This window comes from Saimiri boliviensis, chromosome 10 (genome assembly GCF_048565385.1).
Source record: "Saimiri boliviensis isolate mSaiBol1 chromosome 10, mSaiBol1.pri, whole genome shotgun sequence".
NCBI lineage: Eukaryota > Metazoa > Chordata > Mammalia > Primates > Cebidae > Saimiri > Saimiri boliviensis.
The window spans coordinates 48,453,439-48,469,750 of record NC_133458.1 but is presented as its reverse complement, the minus strand read 5'-3'; the positions used below and the strand labels follow the sequence as shown (position 1 = coordinate 48,469,750).

Sequence of the window (16,312 nt, the reverse complement as noted above, 5' to 3'; positions counted from 1 at the left end):
TAAGCTTGAGGGCTGTCTTTGTGAGTAAAGAATAGCTTGGCAGGTAATCATGTTATTGACTGGGAGGGTGAAACTAAGGCTGGGTTTAACTTTCTCTGTCTCAGTGTCTAAGAGGAGGTCTGAACTCCAAGAAGGGGAAAATGTTAAAAGATGTTCCTCTTGGCAGTAGCTGGCGGTGGGTGGGGTGGAAGAAGAGGAGAGTCCACTGGGATCACTCTGTTCATGGCCATGGCTTAGGAATTCAGAAGCAGTGAGGTGCAATATCCATTTAAAGTTTTTTCTTTGTTATAATTCCCTCGACTCTCCCTAAGCCTTTAGCCAAGTTTTGTAAAGCTAGTCTTTGCTATGATTTAGTAGATTAATGGGACGGCCTGAAGCCACATGTTGGGCAGCATAGTGGCAGCTTGGAGAAACTGGCTAATGAAGAGAAAGGAGTAGAGCAGCAGAGCCTGGAGGCTGCTCAGTGGGGTGATAGGTACGACCAGGCTGCCCAGGTGCTGCTCAAGGATGACACTGGCAGCTCTGAGGGAGGGAACACTACTCAGAGGTAAAGCATCCTGGATCTGATCAGGGTCAGAGGATGCGTTCTTCTTTGGGTGCCAAATGGGACAGTGACCTTGGGAGACTGGAGAACGTGGGAACACCTGGGCTATACTTATGACTGAAAACTCTTTAAATTAAAGACAGCTAGGTTTCCTATGCTTGATGTATCGACTGCCTCTATACTGACTCTCCCCACCTATCTCCTCCAGCGCCTGTGACATTTCCACAAATCACCTGATGTTTTATACAAAGATCATCTAAACTTTTCAGTGATATTTATTTCTGACCCTGTTTTTCTTCACAATATCCATGTAAAAAACAGAGGAAATATTGTCAGGTCCTAGTTATCACATACCATTATGTTAACAACACAAACTACTCACATTCATAATGAATATCTAATGGTAATAAAACTTTAAAGGTAATTTGGTACCTCTGTTTAACACACATGTGGCTTCCTTCCTTAACCGGAATTATTTTTTGTCACCATTTGTTCACTGTTGGGATGTATATATGCTTGGAAAATATACTGCAACCAGAACCAATCAACACAACTTACTTTCTATTGGGACTCCATTTGTTAACCAGCTAATTCTGGGTTTGGGGTTGCCATTAGCTCTGCAGATCAAGGTCCCATCCTCTCCTGGGGACAGCACAAGATTTTGAGGGGCCATGATCCAGTATGGAGCCGCTTTATAGGAGGAAGTAAAAAGACCAAAAATCTGAATCAAAGAAGCATTTTGGCAAAAGAACATTTCGACTATTCTAATAATACAAGAAAGTACTTCACACCAAACTGGTTAGTCTGTTTTTTTTTTTTTTTTTTTTTTTTTTTTTGAGTGAACAGATTTATAAACAATGCTTCAAAGAACACTTAAGATTTTCAAAAGAATGTTTAAAGAGACTCACTGACATATATGTATTATTTCTAGACCTGTTTGATACAAATATCATTTTCTCATTTTACATTAAAATTAATCAGATATCAAAGAGGTGACAGATCTATCTAAGCATACAGAGCAAATTACAGGTACAGGTAGGGCTAAGAAACAAATTTAAATTCAGAGCCAAGCACGGTGACTCATGCCTATTATCTTGACACTTTGGGAGGCCAAGGTGGCTGGATCACTTGAGGTCAGGAGTTCAAAACCAGCCTGGCCAACATGGTGAAACCCTGTCTCTATTAAAAATACAAAAATACTAGCCAGGTTTGGTGGTGGGCATCTGTAATCCCAGCTACTTGGGAGGCTGAGGCAGGAGAACTGCTTGAACCCAGGAGGTGGAGGTTGCAGTGAGCCAAGACTGTGCCGCTGAACTCCAGCCTGGGCAACAGAGTGAAACTCTGTATTAAAAATAAATAAATTAAATTAAATTAATTCTGAGTCCTGTAGGATATATAAAATTATATAATTAGGAAGCAGTGTAAAAACATCATTTTTGAAAAGTTGCAAAGGTATTATAGCTTTTCCATACATCCTTCACGCAGCTTCCTCTCACTTTAACATCTTACATCACCAGGTCCAGTTACCTAACGAAAAGTTAACACTGGTATTTAACTAAACTATACATTCTGTTAGGATTTCCCCAGTTTTTGCATTAATGTCTTGTTTCTGTCCCAGGATCCTGTCCTAGATACCACGTTTACTTGTAACATTTTTTACATTTACTTGTCATAGTCTCCAATCTGACAATTTCTTGGTCTTTCCTTGTCTTTTGTGACTTTGACACTTTTGAAGAGTACTGGTCAGTTATTTCAAAGACTGCCTTACAGCTTAGGTTTGTCTGATGTTTTCTCATGATTACCCTGAGGTTTTGGGCTTTTGAAAATATCCCAAAGGCAATGAACCCTTCTAATTGTACCATATGAGGGAATATATGATATCAATCTGACTCATTACTGTTGACGTTAACATTCGTCACTTCATTTAGACAGTGTCTGCCAGGTTTCTCTGCTCCAAAATTACTATTTCCCTGGATTCCATATGCTGTTTATTAATGTCCAGTATCCACTCAAGAAGAGGGTTGAAGTAAGCTCCATCTTCCAGAGAAAGGAGTAATAAAGAATTTGTGGATATATTAAAACTTCCCCAGGCCGGGTGCAGTGGTTCACACCTGTATTCCCAGCACTTTGGGAGGCTGAGGCGGGTGGATCACGAGGCCTGGACATCAAGACCACCCTGGCCAACATGGTGAAACCCCATCTCTACTAAAAATACAAAAAATTAGCCAGGCATAGTGGTGCATGCCTGTAGTCCCAGCTACTCCGGAGGCTGTGACAGGGGAATCATTTGAACTGGGAGGCAGAGGTTGCAGTGAGCCGAGATAGCACCACTGTACTCCAGCCTGGCAACAGAGCAAGACTCTGTCTCAAAAAAACAAAAAACAAAACAACAACAACAACAAAAACTTCCCAGTAATTAATTTCTAGAGGAGAGAAACACTTTGAAGCCATGCAAATATCCTATTTCTCCTTAACATTTCACCCACCAATTTTAGCATTCATTGCTTGATCTTGCCTGCTGCAGTTATTACTGTGGGATTCTAATGTTGACTCTTCTATTTCCCTCATTCTTCCTATGTTTATTAACTGGGATTCTTCTGTGAGGAAGATTTGAAGAGTAAATTTTTAACCTGATTTAGACAAACTACAAATAGCAATGAGAAGAGAGTCAAGGTATCATGAATGTTGACATAAATTTACATTTATCATTATTAAAAAATATAATCAAAAGCACATTAATTAAAGTTTCAGGGTCTCTCATGAAGGCAAGAAGATGCATTTTAAACAATATACCTTTAACTCTAACAGAAATGGTATGGTGGATGGCTCCTAATGCATTTTTTGCTATACATTGGTAATTTCCAGAGTCTGCTTCTGAAACATGAGTGATCTGCAAGGTTTTCTTAAAGTTCTTATAAGATGTCCTGTTGGTGGGTAAAATTCCATCTTCTTTTGCCCAGTAAATAAGTGGGGTAGGCCTGATAGGATAAATAAATAATGATGTTATAAAAAAGAAATCCAACTATCAATACTTTTAAGGGTGAATTTTCATGCAAGTTTGTAACAAATCTTTATATAAAAATCACAAGAAATATATAGATATTTTAATTAGCACCACACTTTTATAAATAATGCTCACAGTTTTACATTTTCACATAATCAGAACTATACTAATTTATGGCACACCATGAACTTTGATGTCAATGATGCAGTGTGAATGCCAGCATGAGTTGCTTTACTGATGGGGTCTAATTATTTTCTTCCACGTTCTGACTAATGAGGAACTCTCAGAAATGTTTACATGAAGCTACTATGTTAATCAAAATAATTACTATTATATAAATGATACTGAATTATAATTTTTCCTCAGCTAGAATTAAAAATGTACAGAGAAAAACTCATAAACATATATATGACCACAAACCTTTGCATTCATTTCCATATCAAATGGAAGAACTTTTCTGTTTTACAGCAGTCTGTCTGATGATGTGAGCTAAGTGATTAGGGAAACAGCATTCTTTCCTTAGTTTCATTATTAGTGACATTTAAAAATATTATACTAACTGATTAGAATAGATCAAATTTAGGTATCACTCATACCATTTGTCACCCAATTTTGTTTTTTATCGTCATGAAATATGGAGACAGATGAAAAGTCAGAATACAGGCTTAAACTTAGAAGGTCCTTACAATTCCAACTCTGTCCCTAGATTTCTGATCTTTTTGAGCCTTTAGTTTCCTTAGTTGCCTTAATGGGGATAATAATGTTTGACTTGAACTAATGACTTCAGAAGGTTTTCATGACGGTAAAATAAAAATCCATTCAACACAAAAATTTCCTAAGCATTGAACTATATATACGCCAAGCATTGAATTGTGTGTTGGGAAGATGATGAAGCAACTATGGTCCCCAGGGCCTCAGGAAGATAACAGTATTTGTCAATAGCAATGCAAGTGACTCTGAATAAGAACGGCTCAGCCCAGAAGGGACCATCATGGCAGATGGGAGACAAAACTAGATTACAGCTCTGAATGGACAGAGCAGCATGTGGAGGCTCACATCGTGAATTTTAGCTCCAGAATGACTGCAAGAACAAACCTGCTGAGAGGACTCGCAGACTCTCTGAAGAAATCAGACTGCTCCTGCAGGACCCAGGAGACATCCCAAATACTGTGAGTGCCCAAACTGCAAAAGTGGGAAACTGAAGGTCTAGTTTGCAGGAGAAGTTTCTGACCTTACCTGGAGCTGAGTCAATTTAGAGAGCGGAGCGAAATACAGGGGTAGAGGAAGCAGCAGGAAAGGCCCTGGGAGCTTACTGGGTCCCCAAGCAGCCCATTCCTGCCTGGCACCACAGGGATCCATCAGGACGGCAGCCAGAGGCATAGGGAAAAATGCCACAGGGGGGAAGGAAGTCTCCAGTTGAACTTTGTAACAATTTGAACTGGGCTAGAAGCTTCCTGGTCAGAACTCGAGGGACAGCACGAATCTGGCACGTAGATTCCACAGGTGGGGAAGAACCAAGCCCTTTTCTTACACAGCTTGGAGGCAGGTAGCCTGGGGCAAGTTCTCAAGTCCCGCTCACTCACTGCCTGGAAACAAACTTGGGGCTCTTAGGGGATGCACTGTGGGAGTGAGACTGGTCTTTTGGTTTGCATGGGAGCTAGGTAAGTCTTGTGACCTCTGGATTTCCCTTGTTTCCCCAACAACCTCCATGACTCAGCAGAGGCAGCCATAATCCTCCTATGTACATAACTCCATTGACCTGGAAACCTCACTCCATCTCCAACAGCAGCTACAGCAAGACCCAACCAAGAAGAGTCTGAGCTCAGATATGCCTAGCCCTGTCCCCAACTGGTGGGCCTTCCCTACCTACCCTGCTAGCTGAAGACAAAGAGCATATAATCTTGGGAGTTCCACAGCCCCACCCACTACCAGTTCCTCTTCATACTACCACAACTGATGTTCTCTGGAAAGCACCACCTCACAGCAGGTGGCCAACCAGCACAAAAATAGAACATTAAATCACCAAAGCTAAGAGCCCTCACAGAGTCCATTTCAATCCCCTGCCACCTCCACCAGAACATGTGCTGGTACCCATGGTGGAGAAACCCATGGTTCACATCACAGGACCCTGTGCAAACAGCTCCCAGTACCAGCCCAGAGCCCGGTAGACTTGCTGGGTGGCTAGACTCAGAAGAGAGATAACAATCACTGCAGCTGGCTCACAGGAAGTCACATCTATAGGAAAAGGGGGAAGAGTACTACATCAAGGGAACACACCATGGGACAAAAGAATCTGAACAACAGCCTTCAGCCCTAGACCTTCCTCTGACAGAGCCTACCCAAATGAGAAGGAACCAGAAAACCAACTCTGGTAATATGACAAAACAAGGCTGTTTAACACCTGCTAAAAATCACACTAGCTCACAGCCATAGGTCCAAACTAAGAAATCCCTGATTTACCTGACAAAGAATTCAGAAAGTTAGTTATTAAGCTAATCAGAGAGGCACCAGAGAAAGGTGAAGCCCAATGTAAGGAAATCCGAAAAACAATAAAAGAAGCAAAGCAAGAAACAGTCAAGGAAATAGACACCATAAAGAAAAAACAATCAAAACTTCAGGAAACATTGGACACACTGATAGAAATGCAAAATTCTGTGGAAAGTCTCAGCAATAGAATTGATCAAGTAGAAAAAAGAAATTAAGAGCTTGAAGACAAAGTCTTTGAATTAACCCAATTCAACAAAGATAAAGAGAAAAGAATAAGAAAATATGAACAAAGCCTCCAAGAAGTCTGGTATTATGTTAAACGAACAAATCTAAGAATAATCAGTGTGCTGAAGAAGAATAGACATCTAAAAGTTTGGAAAACATATTTGGGGGAATAATTGAGAAAAACTTCTCTTGAGATCTAGATATTCAAATACAGGAAGCACAAAGAACACTTGGGAAATTCATCACAAAAAGATCTTCAGCGAGGCACATTGTCATCTGGTTATCCAAATTTAAGATGAAGAAAAGAATCTTAAGAGCTATGAGACAAAAGCATGAGGTAACCTATAAAGGAAAACGTATCAGATTAACAGCAGATGTTTCAGCAGAAACCCTACAAACTAGAAGGAATTGGGGCCCCATCTTCAGTCTCCTCAAACAAAAAAATTATCAGTCAAGAATTTTGTATACAGGGAAACTAAGCATCAGATATGAAGGAAAGATACAGTCTTTTTCAGACAAATGCTGAGAGAATTCACCACTGCCAAACCACCACTACAGTAACTACTAAAAGCAACTAAATCTTGAAACAAATCCTGGAAACACATCAAAACAGAACCTCTTTAAAGCATACATTACACAGGACCTATAAAACAAATATATAACTTAAAAAGCAAAAACAGGTCAGGTGTGGTGGCTCACGCCTATAATCCCAGCACTTTGGGAGGCCGAGGCGGGTAGATCACGAGGTCAGGAGATCAAGACCATCCTGGCCAACATGATGAAATCCCACCTCTACTGAAACTACAAAAAAAATTAGCTGGGTATGGTAGCACACGCCTATAGTCCCAGCTACTTGGGAGGCTGAGGTAGGAGAATTGCTTGAACCCAGGAGGCAGAGATTGCAGTGAGCCGAGATTGCACCACTGCACTACAGCTTGGGTGACAGTGCAAGACTTCATCTAAAAAAAAAAAAAAAAAAAAAAAGTAAAAGCAAAAAATAGAAAAACAAAGGTACATAGGCAACAGATAGTACAATGAATGCAAGGGTACCACATATCTCAATACTAACATTGAATATAAATGGCCTAAGTGTTTCACTTAACAGACACAGAACTGCAGAATGGATAAGAACTCACCACCAAGTCTCTGTGGCCTTCAGGAGACTCAACTAACACATAAGGACTTACATAAACACAAAGTAAAGGAATGGAAAAAGGAATTTCATGCAAATGGACACCAAAAGTGAGCAGAGATAGCTATTCTTGTATCAGACAAAACAAATTTTAAAGCAACAGCAGTGAAAAGAGACAAAGAGGAACATTACATAATGGTAAAAGGCATTGTCCAGCAGGAAAATATCACAATTCTAGACATATATGCACCTAACACTGGAGCTCCGAAATTTATAAAACAATTACTAATAGACCTAAGAAATTAGATAGACCGCAGCACAATAATAGGGTGGACTTCAACACTCCACTGACAGCACTAGACAGGTAGGTCATCAAGACAGAAAGTCAACAAAGAAACAATGGATTTAAACTATACCTTGGAACAAACTATATCTTGGAACAGATATATACAGAACATTTCAGCCAATGACTGCAGAATACACATTCTATTTAACAGCACATGAAACTTTCATGAAGATGGACCATATGATAGGCCACAAAATGATCCTCAATAAATTTAAGAAAACTGAAATTATATCAAGCACTCTCTCAGACCACAGTGGAATAAAACTGGAAATCAACTCCAAAAGGCACCTTCAAAGCCATGTGAAAACATGGAAATTAAATAATCTGCTCTGGAATGATCATTGGGTCAAAAATGCAATGAAGATGGAAATTAAAAAATTCTTCGAACTGAATGACAATAGTGACACAAGCTATCAAAACCTCTGGGATACAGCAAAGGCAGTGCTAAGAGGAAAGTTCATAGCCCTAATCGCCTACATCAAAAAGACTGAAAGAGCACAAACTGACATTGTAGGGTAAAAATTAAGGAACTAGAGAAACAAGAACAAATCAAACCCAAGCCCAGCAGAAGAAATGAGGTAAGACTGGAGCAGAACTAAATGAAATTGAAGCAAACCAACAGAAAATACAAAAGATAAATAAAACAAAAAGTTGGTTCTTTGAAAAGATAAATAAGATTGATAGATCATTAGCAAGATTAACCAAGAAAGAAGATGGAAATTCCGAATAATCTCATTAAGAAATAAAACAGCAAGTATTACAACTGACACCACTGAAATATAAAAGATCATTCAAGGCTGCTATGAACATCTTTACACACACAAACTAGAAAACCTAGACAAGCTGAATAAATTCATGGAAAAATACAACCCTTTAAATCAGGAAGAATTAGATACCTTGAACAGACTAATAATAAGCAGCAAGATTGAAACAGTAATTAAAAAATTACCAACCAAAAAAAGTCCAGACAAGACTGAGTCACAGCAGAATTCTACCAAATTCTTTCGACACTTTTTCACAAGCTAGAGAAAAAGGGAACCCTCCCTAATTCAATTGATGAAGCCAGCATCACCCTAATGCCAAAACCAGGAAAGAATACAACCAAAAAAGAAAACTACAGACTGATATCCCTCATGAACATAAATGTTAACATCCTTAACAAAATGCTAGCTAACCAAATCCAACAACATAGTAAAAAGATAATTCACTATGATCAAGTGAGTTGCATATTAGGGATGCAGGAATGGTTAACATATGCAAGTCAATAAATGTAATACACAACATAAACAGAATTAAAAACAAAATCACATTATCATCTCAATAGATGTAGAAAAAGCATTTGACAAAATCCAGCATCCCTGTATGATTAAAACTCTCAGCAAAATTGGCATATAAGGGACATACCTCAATGTAATAAAAGCCATCTATGACAAACCCACAGTTAACATAATACTGAATGGGGAAAAGCTGAAAGCATTCCCTTTGAGAACTGGAACAAGACAAGAATGTCCACTCTCACCACTCCTCTTGAGCACAGTACTGGAAGTCCTACCCAGAGCAATCAGACAAGAGAAAGAATCCAAATCAGTAAAGAGGAAGTCAAACTGTCACTGTTTGCTGATGATATGATCATTTACCTTGAAAACCCTTGAGACTCCTCTAGAAAGTCCCTAGAACTGATAAAAGAATTCAGCAAAGTTTCCAGATAGAATATTAACGTATAAAAATCAGTAACTCTTCCATACACCAACAGCGACCAAGTGGAGAGTAAAATCAAGAACTGAACCACCTTTACCATGGCTGCCAAAAGGAAAAAATACTTAGGAATATACCTAACCAAGGAGGCAAAAGACCTCTCCAAGGAAAACTATAAACCACTGCTGAAAGAAATCAAAGATGATACAAACAAATGGAAACACATCCCATGCTCGTGGATGGGTAAAATCAATATTTTGAAAATGATCATACTGTCAAAAACAATCTACAAATTCAATGCAATCCCCATCAAAATACAACCAACATTCTTTACAGAATTAGAAAAAGAATTCTGAAATTCATATGGAACCAAAGAAAGGCCCACATTGCCAAAGCAAGACTAAGCAAAATGAACAAATCTGGAGGCATCACACTACCTGGTTTCAAACTATACTATAAGGCTACAGTCACCAAAACAGCATGGTACTGGTATAAACATAAGCACATAGACCAGTGGAACAGAATAGAGAACCCAGAAATAAACCCAAATACTTACAGCCAAGTGATTTTCAACAAGGCAAACAAAAACATAAGGTGGGGAAAGGACACCCTTTTCAACAATTGGTTCTAGGATAATTGGCCAGCCACAGGCAGGAGAATGAAACTGGATCCTCATCTCTCACCTTATATAAAAATCAAATCAAGTGGGATTAAGGACTTAAATCTAAGACCTAAAACTACAAAAATTCCAGAAGATAACATTGGGAAAACCCTTCTAGACATTGGCTTAGGCAAGGAATTCATGACCAAGGACCCAAAAGCAAATGCTATAAAAACAAAGATAAATAGCTGGGACTTAATTAAACTAAAGAGCTTTTTCACGGCAAAAAGAACAGTCAGCAGAATAAATAGACAACACACAGAATGGGAGAAAATCTTCACAATCTGTACATCTGACAAAGGACTAATATCCAGAATCTACAACAAACTCAAACAAATCAGCAAGAAAAAAACAGACATTCTCATAAAAAAGTAGGCTAAGAACATGAATAGATAATTCTCAAAAGAAGATATGCAAATGGCCAACAAACATATGCAAAATGCTCAACATCACTGATAATCAGGAAAATGCAAATCAAAACTACAATGCAATACTGCCTTACTCCTGCAAGAATGGCCATAACCAAAAAATCAAAAAAACAGTAGATGTTCATGTGGATGTAGTGTCAGGGACCACTTCTACACTGTGGGAATATAAACTAGCACAGCCACTAGGAAAACAGTGTGGAGATTCCTTAAAGAATCAAAAGTAGAACTGCCATTTGATCCAGCAATTCCACCACTGGGTATCTACCCAGTGGAAAAAAAGTCATTATACAAAAAAGATACTTGCACACGCATGTTTATACTTGCACACACCTATATCTCAATAACCTATGGAAAATAAAAAATAATTTAAAAAAAGAACAGCTTAGCCCAATCATCACATGGAACCATGAGAAATAATAAATTATGGTTCAAGCAAAAATTGATTATAAAATTGGGTTGGCTTGTTTGGTTGAGTAGAAAAAACTGAGCATATTTTTCTGATGAAATAGCTTCTAGAATTAAAACTAGCTATAAATATAAAAAGTAGATTTTAAAAAACTATATACATGTAGACTCTGATAACATTTTGATATTTTCTGGTAGACTAATCTGCATCTCAGATAAGAAGGTAAGAAGGAGATGGAGACAGAAACATAATTTCATAGTTTGAAATGATGAAAAAGCCATGCATTGTATTGGAGGCCAACTACTACACTGAGCCATTGTCAGGAATTAGAAATATTTTGATTCTGTAAGTCTGATGGCTGGTTTGTAATTGATAGAGTCTCAATCTTTGTTTTACAACATTACAAAATTTTAAAAATTTTTCTGGGAGTACTGTGAAATTTCCAAAATACCAACCATGTTTTAGTTTTTCATGAAATATGTCATCTGTGGGAAAAGAAGTCTTTAAATTGTGAGATTAGGTATCTTCTGCTCTGGAACGTTGGAGTTTGGCAGATTATGCCACCTTCTTACATGATAATGATTAAAATTGGAAGGATTTTTTCTTAATTCTAGTAGAAGTGACTGGTTTTTAATATACCTTTAAAAGGAGGTGGGGTAATGCATCGTGTGATTTCCTGCCTTGGCCAGCAGAGGCCTCCACGTGCCTCCTAAAGTCAAGTTTCCCTGGATTCAGGAAGGAATGTGAGACCAATGCGTTGCCTGTCAAGGACAGCAGGGATCACGTGTGAGGGCAGCACGTTTCTGAGACTCCATTCCAGGATTTCAGCAGATGCGCCTATACGGAGGCTACCTGCTCTGTGTCAGGCAGAAGACAGGGACTAAACAGAAATTCCTTGTAACACAGAGCTAATATCATAGTCACTTTCGTATTTGGGTGAGGCCTCCCTGCAACTCCTGTCAAAGGCACGTCAGTTCTGGGGTGGCTTCAATTTTGAAGTGTGCACAGATAAGTTATTTCAAAGAATCTACAGCTGGCCTTGTGACCTGCCAATAGGAAGTAGTTGAAGGGACAGCGTGCTAGTTCTGAGGCTAGGATTTAAGAGGCAGGCCCTGTGCATGTTGTCTATTGTTAGGAGGCCAGGATGAGACTGTTAAGAGGGATGTAAGCAACTTATAGCCATCAACTCAGTGGCCCCAGCTAACAACCAGTAGACCCCATCTGAGCCACCTAGCAGATGCATGAGCATGCTCAACCGAAATTAGCTGAACCTAGCTGGTTAGAGGACAACTGCTCTGTAGATCTCTCGACAAGTGATCGGTAATAAATGGCTATGATTATGATTTTTTATTATACTTTAAGTTCTGGGATACATATATAGAACGTGCAGGTTTGTTGCATACATATACACATGCCATGGTAGTTTGCTGCACCCATCAACCCGTCATCTATATTATGTATTTCTCCTCCCCTAGCCCCCAGCTCTCTGACAATCCCCAGTATGTGATATTCTCCTCCTTGTATCCATATGTTCTCATTGTTCAACACCCACTTATGAGTGAGAACATGTGGTGTTTGGTTTTCTGTTCCTGTGTTAGTTTGCTGAGACATGATGGTTTCCAGCTTCATCCATGTCCCTGCAAAGGACATAAACTCACGCTTTTTTATGGATGCCTAGTATCTCATGGTTTATATATGCCATGTTTTCTTTATCCAGTCTATCATTGATGGGTATTTGGGTTAAACAGCTATTATTTTTAAGCCACTAAATTTGAGGTGGTTGGTTACAAACTAGCAAAATAATATACTCTAATTATAATCATAGCAGTCATAAAGCTATTCCTGATACTTATTTCAAGATGAACACTACATTAACAAAATATTTTAACAATAATGTGAGACATAATATTTCATCAATCCTGAAGTGATTACTGATGCTTATTTCAATATGATTACTATTACATTAACACAGTATTTTAACAATAGTGTAAGATTCATATGTTCTACTTTGGAAATAATTACTAAGTTTTTCTTGATGCTTGGTAGAATTAGCAGAAGACAATGACTCCTCCTATGATATTAACACCTCTCTACCAACCAACTATATTTTTATAAGAAGTGTACTTCAGGACAGAAAGTGTTAACTCACAGTCCTTCCGCAATGCACTCCAGTAAAAGCACATTTCCTCTTAATTCCTCTTTGCTACTTGCATTGCCTTCTGGAGTTAAAAATGTTGGTGGCCTCTCTCTATTTGATTTAGCTGCAAACAAGAAAATCAATATGCATTACAACTTATAAATATGCATTTCTATAAACACAGTTCATTATCAAAAAAGCTGTCTAAAATTCTAATCCCTTTTTAAGCTATTTAATTGTGAAATTTGATAAGCTACAAATACATACTCTCTGCCTTATAAGTAGTCATCACTCACTCAGTTACCAAGGAACAGAAACAATTTTGGTTGCATAAGCACTAATATTAAGGACTGTTTTTCTTTTGTGTATTTCCTTAATTTGGGTTAGGTTTTTACAAATTTTCTGTGGGTTATAAAATTTTCAAAATGTTGACACGGAGAGGAAAATTATGTTATCAAACTATATTTTCCTTAGGATTAGTGCTTAGGTCAAAGCAAAAATTACTGTCTATCTTCTGGAAAATGTCGGGTTTTTATAAAGATATGCTTATAGAAGGGGTATTCTGGTTTACAGTGGGAACAACATTATAGCCAATATCACTGATTAATCATATTAAGATTCCCAAACTGCAACGTTTATGGGAAGCAAAAAGTAGAGAGTTACCGACAGAGGTCTTGCAAATATTATGCCACAAATTAAGAATAATGTTGGCGTTAAAAAAATAGAAATCATTTTCCTCAATGAAAAAATAAAGAGGGTCCAAGTCAAAGATCTTAGGGATAGTTATACAGGCCATCTTTTTCATGGCAACCTTTCCAAAACGTAGCCTTCTCTTCTGAAGACTTCTTAGGAAAACTTGAAGCGGAAATTACATCATTGTAAGGTTTTTCTAGCCTTTGAAGGTTTTCAGCTCTTTAATGCATTATCTACTTGATGCTTATAAAAACGGAATGAAAACATAATATGATATGAATTATTCTTATTTCTAAGAAAAAAATCCAATGCCAGAAGAGGCTTGAGAGAAACTAGTTTTCCTAAGAATTTAGAGATTGTGGGAGTAAACTTACTCCTCTAAAATCACTTTGGGAATGGTCTTGGGGCCCATATTTTTCAGGGGTATATTCAAATAAAATAAAATAAAGTAGCAATTGTGGAGTATCTGTCTTGGTCACTGATGAGAACTTAATGTCTTTTACTCAAATATCAAGGGTAAAAAATTAATACAGCAGCAATTCTGCCTTATGGATAATTAAGAGGACACTATATCCAAAACCCATTATTTTCATTCATAGACTCTACATGAGCACATTTCCCATATTCATTTCTATCTAAAATAATGAAGTTAAATGCTCTACTTCTAAAAAGATTACTTCCATTGAAGACAGTGATTTGGTCTGACTTGCTTTTAAACAAAACTAAGAGAAATGGTACTGCTAATTATATTGATAATGTCACATGAAAACAGATGAGAAATGTAATGATTTACTACGAGATCCACTTAATGTTAGTTGCTAAAAGCTTTGATGAGTCCATATTCTAGCAAGTTAATGCACCCTGCTAACTCCTACTTAGTTCACAAGAAAAGTTATGAACAGAACAAAACATGGAAAACATAATTCTGAACACACGTGAAAGTTTTTTTCCAAATCAGTGAAATGGTTCTTTACACGAAAACAGTTACAACAGGTTTCATTATTATACACGTCATGGAAAATGCTCTAGCGTCATGCTTCAAAGTTTAGAGCTAAATTTCTTAAGAAACATACATTTATACTAGTGGTGTTAAACATGTAACTAGAAATTTCATAAAGAAATAAGGTTAAATAGCCATGGAGGTGAAGTTAGTGAACTAAATTCTACAATGAAGGAGAGAATATCAGTTACAATCACCATAACTCACCACCATAAAACTCAGTGTCACTCAAATTAGCAGCTATAGTGTCATTCAATTCATCCACTGAAATAAACAGAATATTATGAAGAGGGCACAAAAGTAGCAGAGAAGGGTCAAAAAGTATTGGGCAATAAAAGCAAACGTATGCAGCTATGCTGACCGACTGCTGTCCCTATAAAGTAAAAACAGTGCTTTACATTGTACATGACTAACTGTTTAATTTACTCAGCCACCCCCAACCAGGAATATGCGGACATTTAACTTAAGCTGCAAGACTGCCAATAAGAGGCACGGTGGAGCATAAAGCCCACACAAATGCTCAGAAGACCAGATGGTTCAGAAGGTTATCACGGAACCAGTCATGGCAATACAAGCAGGAAATGTAAATTCCAGTCTTTAGGGTATGCACAATATTTGTAACACATATGCCACTTTAGTGAGCATTCATGGGTGGTTTCCTGATAACGAACCTGTTTACTTCAAAGTCAGTAGTATATAATAGTTTCTATATTTTACACGTATTTGTAAATGCCATTAAAGGAGAGATTCGGGAAGCTGAACTCTTACCAGAAATCACCTTCACAGAAATAGGTTGCTTCTGCTGTATGGTTTGAGTATGATTAAATCTGGCATAACAGATATAGTCTTCACGGGTATCCTCTGGGAGGACATTGGAAAAATAAAGGTCCCCATTCAGACCTTGAGAAACTCTCTCACTTTGTGGAAGTCTTTGAAAGGCTGGAGAAAGGCAGAGAGGTATCCAGATTATTCCATCATAAAGTGCCTAACCTCCAAATTAGCAAGATAAATGTATCTACTAATAGGTCTGTGAACTTCATTTGAATATATTTTTTTCTCTATACAGCTCTTTGGGTAAAAGCAAATAACTGTTAAAAAAAGAAATACACAACACACTAAAACTCTAACTCTACCTCCCTGACCCTACCTTCTCTGGGGTGGGGGCAGAGGTTAGATTACAGTTATGCAGTGAAGTGTTTCATTAAGCAAATGTATACAAAATATGTTTTCCAAAAAGTTTGGTGATTTTCCTACTATCTAAATGAACCTCTAACTGTTAAATACACACACACGTATCTTAGAAAATCATTAAGGAAGCTTCTAAAAATGTTAAGGTGGATTGCATCTACACACAAAGTTCAGAAACTAAATACTTGGAGAGCATCTAATGGTGAGCTGGGTCCTGTGTGAGACACTCGGCATGCCAGAGTCCCAGCCCTGTCTGAGGTCATCATCCAGTTGAAGAATCAGGCAGCAAATGGGCAGCTGACAATAATTGGGTGCGACGTGACACTACTTATCTAATGCTGCAACCTGCCCCTCCAAAGCCTCCTA

The 16,312-nt window shown here is 38.0% G+C and overlaps 1 protein-coding gene across 37 annotated transcripts in view; it reads right to left on the bottom strand.

The window, feature by feature from the left end:
• NRCAM (neuronal cell adhesion molecule) overlaps window positions 1–16,312 on the bottom strand; it is a 325,308-nt gene that overhangs the window by 59,518 nt on the left and 249,478 nt on the right. For 26 of the 37 annotated variants that reach the window (XM_039472686.2, XM_010344135.3, XM_010344128.3 and 23 more), the window contains 5 exons: window positions 15,527–15,697; window positions 14,966–15,022; window positions 13,078–13,189; window positions 3,338–3,522; window positions 1,103–1,234 (listed from right to left, as the gene is read on the bottom strand). In XM_039472686.2, coding sequence (XP_039328620.1) covers window positions 1,103–1,234; window positions 3,338–3,522; window positions 13,078–13,189; window positions 14,966–15,022; window positions 15,527–15,697 — 657 coding nt within the window. The remainder of the gene's footprint in view (window positions 1–1,102; window positions 1,235–3,337; window positions 3,523–13,077; window positions 13,190–14,965; window positions 15,023–15,526; window positions 15,698–16,312) is intronic. The other 11 variants (XM_010344149.3, XM_039472687.2, XM_074379233.1 and 8 more) reach the window with 1 other exon arrangement.